Here is a 5,291-nt window from a genome sequence, read left to right as displayed (position 1 = left end):
AGAAAGACTGAGGAATTTGGAGTAATGGGTGACATGTAGGGGTGAGAGAGATGAATCACTACAGTTACAGGTAGGGTTGAGGCAGTGGAAAAATAGGAGATGACTTGCTTTTTATTTTTGCTAGATTTTGTTGAGGAGGCATAAAGGTAGGTGTAAAGGTAGAGGAAGAGCTACAAAGAGAATTAGAAAGGGAGGATAAGCAATCAAGGAAGTGCAAAGGAGCAAAAAAACAGGTGGAAGGCAGCAATTTAGATGGAGGGGGTAGAGCAGAGAAACAGCAGTGCAATTAACATCCACACCTTATTTCCTAGCGCTGGTTCACTTGTCTCAGTGCATGATTAATCCACAAATGTGGACGCACACACACACATTCCCAAAACACAGGCAGGTGCACACATATAAATATCCAAGGGCCAAACATAGCTACACAGCAAGTGTAGTGCTGCTCTAATCTGAGCCTAACCAGTCTGCTTCCTGCAGCCTTAATCCTATCATTATCACCTCCTAATGGGAGCCATCTCAGACACACAAACACAAAAACAAGACAGAGAATTGGCAAGAAGTTGACCCATGTGGTGGTTAAAGGGTTTGCTTTTATAACCATATTCACTCTATATCCCAGTAGAAGAGACTGGAAATGCAATAATTTATTTGAGTGGAAAAAAGCTAAATTTCTTTTTCCAGTGTCAAATGATTTGTTTGGACCAAAACCTGGAAAAACTGCCAGTGATTCACACTCACACAAGAACACTTCTGTGTGCAAATGTCACCATTTGGCTTTATATTGTTTTTTATATATGTATACTGAAGAACAGGAGACCCTGACTTGTTGCCCTGGAGGTGAAACCAGACTGATGTCTATGTCAAATGGCCTGGCAAGCTTAATGAGATGAGAAAAGGCTAATCTGATTCTATATCAGACAGGCTCTGGGGGCATCCCATTTAACCACCCAGAGTCCCACCAACACACTGACTTAAAGGCACATCCTTTACGTTTTACACACTGGTGCTGTGACTCTTAAAAATTTAATTCTTGTCCTTTACTATGCGAGTAATGAATAGCAGCTTTGCAAAGGAGCGCCAGGGAGTTCAAAGCGAATTAATTAAAATTATAACCTTTAAAGCTAAATAAAACAAGCTCTTCTTGGAATATTTTACAGCCAAGGAAAATATCTGTGCATATAAAATATATTTAAGTATGTTAGCACTGTATATGGACACTGAGCAAATAATCCAGTCGTGAATTTTCTGTGTGAACCAACTTAATCAGAAAAAAATATGGTAAAGAGAAAAATTAAAGTCTGATTGGTTATGAAATGATTATGAAACATTATGGTAGGCAGACCTTGCCTTGACACAGTACATCAACAACAGATTTACATACTGCACAGTGACAGCTCAGTAGAGGATACCACTAAAGTACACCAACGACAGACATAACCCATTTTTCTTCCACTGCATGTATCTGATGGCTGAGTGTACATCTTATATGTATTTCTGAGTTACTGTATCTATATTTGTGCATGCATGTTCATCTAATTATAATCGTAATTCTAACCCTAACCCAATAAAATGATAGAAAAATGAAACACTTTATTTCATGAGACAGCATGAAGCTTCCCTTTTTGTAAAACTTTGATCTGATTCAAAATGTTTGCACTAAGCGCTGCAAGAGGACGCAATAATAGGGCATGTGTCTGGCCCCAGAGTTAATAAGAAATCAGCCAGCTTCACAGCCAACCAATCACATCCCCCTTCCTCTGAAATAACCTCCCTGTTTGTTTCCCTTCAGGGCTTTAAATCCAAACTTAAAATCATTGTTTCCTCTTAACTTTTCACTGGATTGCCTGGTTATATTCACTCCTGTTTCGCTTGTGCTTGCTGCTACCAGACCCCTATCCATCCTTGAGGCATCGCTCTCTCCCTTGGCTGTCAGTGCTTCGGTCCAGATGTTTTTGGAGCTGAATCTTGATCCTCCAGGAGTCTGATCACTACTCCTCTCTCTCTTCCTCTCTCGCTCTCAACTGTTTGTGTCTGTCTCCCTTTTTTGTGGTTTTTGTGTGTCTATGTGTTTGTGCAGTCTGCCCTGCTCCCAGGTTTTCACGGTAGCAAGAAGGCCATTTGGCTCTGTCTTATCTTATTTGGTAACACTTGCCGGATGTCCTCTTGGAGCATATTCTTGTGTTTTTCAGCGTATCACTTTATCATCTCCATTGCATTGGCTTCAGACCACCTTTGCTGTTTTTCAATGTTTTTCTGTTTCTGATCTGTCGAATTCTATGGTGAGTGTACAATTCACAGATTATCATCTATCTTCCTTTAAAGTAAGGCCGAGGATTTGTGTGAATGTACCAGCCCGATTAAAAAAGAAAGGAAGAAAAAAAGACTTGATTCAACTTGGATTTGTGAAAACTTAGATGAATTCACAACTAACATGCAAATGAACATAAACCCGCATGAACAGGGGAAAAAATCCTTCCGTCGCTTTTTTGTCTTACACAGAACACACATGCTTAATGTACACTGGAAACACTTACAGACTTGCACATGTTTGCATTATAATATTAAAGGCTCTAGATAAATGGTAAAACACATTCTCACTCATTACTTATAGGAAAATGTAAGAGGTGGCGGCTGATACATTTTTAAAGCGATCTGAAATCTAACTTTTAATGAGACACTGTCCTCTCAGATATAGCGAGGCTCCCCCGGTCAGACCCTCCAGGTGACGGGAGTAAGAGGACTCTGGATTTCCACATCTTATCAAGCGTTGCCACAATGACACCTGATCGTTGTGAGGTCGCTCTTATTAACGAAAGCTTTGTGCGCGAGAAACGCACAGGCAAACTCTTCCAACTCTCCAGGTATCCTTTGCCTCCCGTCACGCTCTCTGACACTGCTTCGCGCGCGTACCCCTGCTCAAGCGACTCGCGGTAGCGTCTCTCCGTTGTTGTCTGTCAGATGGGATGATTAATGAGGCGCGTCCACGGGCACATCCATCCAGGACCTGAGAAGCCCTTGCGATCGCGGGGGGAATCAGTTACACTGAACCCTCAGAGTATCGGCTCAGTCACCGTCAGCAAGATCGCAATGCCACTGAACCAAGGCTGGATAATCCAAGTTAAATAAATAAATAAAAATCAGATAAGACCAGTAATAACGCATTCTATATCAAAACTGTCAGACACGCAGTTACTTCAGTATGCTATAAAAGTGGAAAAAGAAACAACTGCGGTCGATATGTTCATAAAATATAAACACTGAATTCCTGGAGTATGTCAATGACAATTAGAGTTAGGAACAAATGCAACAGCGGGCAATGTTTAAACAAACTCTCAAGACTGAAATTACAGCGTGGATCGAATAGAAGCCTTCATCAAGTGTTCCAAGAATTAAGCAGTGAAGTGGCGGCTTTATGGGGGGGGAGCAAATAAAAGCGGAATGCTAATCATCTAAGTTTTCCAATGACCTTAAAAAAAGGCTTAGGCTTTAATATGCTGAGACCAGTGAGCTTGATGGAGAGTCTAATCAGAATGCAAACTGCACACCATAAAAAAAACTAAATCAGACCGTACAAGTAGACAAAACCATTCAAATCAATGCACCCTTAGTTGTTGAGAGTTACAGCTTAGCCCTATTAGACCACAACTCTTTTTAAAAGAAAATGGGCATTCAGCAAAATCTCTTTACTTGGATTGTTTTATGCAAACGCAATAGTCTAAAACCAAATGTAATGTTCTTACAGAACATCAGAAAGCGTTGAAAATAAAAAGGAGGGGGGGGGACAGTTTGTTGGAAGTTGAACCGTTTTCCAACTGTTCTTCTCTCGGGTCCACTTTGATGACTGGGACTCCACAATAAACAGCAAACCACTACTGCCAAACTTAAATGCCATTCACTAATTCTGTGACTATCCCTCAATACTCAAGTAATTTCTGGAGTCCCCTAAAAAAACGCAATTAAACATCTCAGCGGTCATAAAAATCCCGTGCGCCAAAAATAAAGGCACCACAGACCCTAAAGCGCTAACACGTTTAGGCTTGAACTCAAAAGTCGACCCCGCTTCAACCTCTGCCTCTCGCTGCCTCTGTCGCCCGGCACTACTAACGTAGCCGTAAACCTCTACCTGTGCCGCTTCTCTCCACAGGCAGATCGTTTGTTTCTCACCCATTCCCACTCTCACCCAAACAGCCCTGGAAGACCATTTCAAAAATACTGAAAAGAACAACTTACGGGTTGTTGGTAGAGCTCCGTGCACACCGCTGACATGACAGAAAATCCATAAAACCACCGGCAATAACAACGTCAGTCCCTGGGCAGGACGGTGCCGGCGCATCTTCACGGCTGCTGTGGGCGCAGGAGAGCGGGAGAGGGGAACACACAGCTGAGTGGCTGTAACGCCAGTCGGTCCGTCAGTCTCGCTTCTCAGTTGAGGACTGGCGGATAGGAGCCCGGCTGCACGGAGTTTCTCTCTCTCGCGCGCGCGCTCTCTCTCTCCCTCTCTCTCTCCCCAATAAAGAGATGATGTAAGGATGGCGCCAAAACACAGACTGGTCTGTGCTAGCAAAGAGAGCGCACTTATCTCTGCAGCTCTCTCACCTCCCTTGTTTAGCGACTACAACAAAACAGCAGCCGAGTTTCCACCGTCCAAAGGACGACACGAATGGGTGCGGATGTAGCGGACAGCAAATCCTTCAGGAGTTCAAGAAGGCATGACAGTGCACATCTCAAATCCCTGAACTGGTTTCTCCTGCCCAGCGCTCTAATGCTCTGTCCGTGGTGCTGAACTTATCTCAGCCTTTCTCTGCCCCCCACTCTGTCTCTCACACACATACACACGCACACACTCTAAATGCCTTTCCGTTTCTAATAGCCAGACAGTGCCCCCCACCTTCTCTAGGTGGTGGTGTCATTACACTTGTGCATTCCTCTTCTATCCACACATGAAAGCCCTAACAAAAAAAAATACTCGGGACCTGCACTCTCTCTGTCTTGATGTCCTCGCAATCCCCCGTTTGCCTGCATTTAGTGCAAACGAGAGAGAGAGAAAACCCATTTAACTTATCTAATGAAGATTAAATATCACATAATACTAAAGTTCTTCTTGTATGCAAATGGTTTTCCCTAACAGAATGGTTTTATTTCAAAAAGTTAAATTAAAAACATCTAGATATTGTAACAAAAGGTGCTTTCAGATATTTCAAACCTTATAATCCATTCAAACAAATACATGTTGGAGATTTGCTGGTACAAGTCTTAATAGGACTGCAGAGATACACCAATCTGAACAG

General features: G+C 42.7%; 1 protein-coding gene across 1 annotated transcript in view; it reads right to left on the bottom strand.

Annotated features, from left to right (window-relative positions):
- Positions 1-4,810, bottom strand: part of cntnap2a (contactin associated protein 2a) — a 384,903-nt gene extending 380,093 nt beyond the window's left edge. The window contains exon 1 of the mRNA XM_013915179.1: positions 4,234-4,810. Coding sequence (XP_013770633.1) covers positions 4,234-4,336 — 103 coding nt within the window. The 5' untranslated portion in view covers positions 4,337-4,810. The remainder of the gene's footprint in view (positions 1-4,233) is intronic.
- Positions 4,811-5,291: the final 481 nt, after the last annotated feature.

This window comes from Pundamilia nyererei, unplaced genomic scaffold (assembly GCF_000239375.1).
Source record: "Pundamilia nyererei isolate P.nyererei 1_Seehausen unplaced genomic scaffold, PunNye1.0 scaffold00007, whole genome shotgun sequence".
NCBI classification, from domain to species: Eukaryota; Metazoa; Chordata; class Actinopteri; order Cichliformes; family Cichlidae; genus Pundamilia; species Pundamilia nyererei.
The sequence above is the reverse complement of the archived record's forward strand: the minus strand, read 5'-3'. Positions and strand labels throughout refer to the sequence as shown.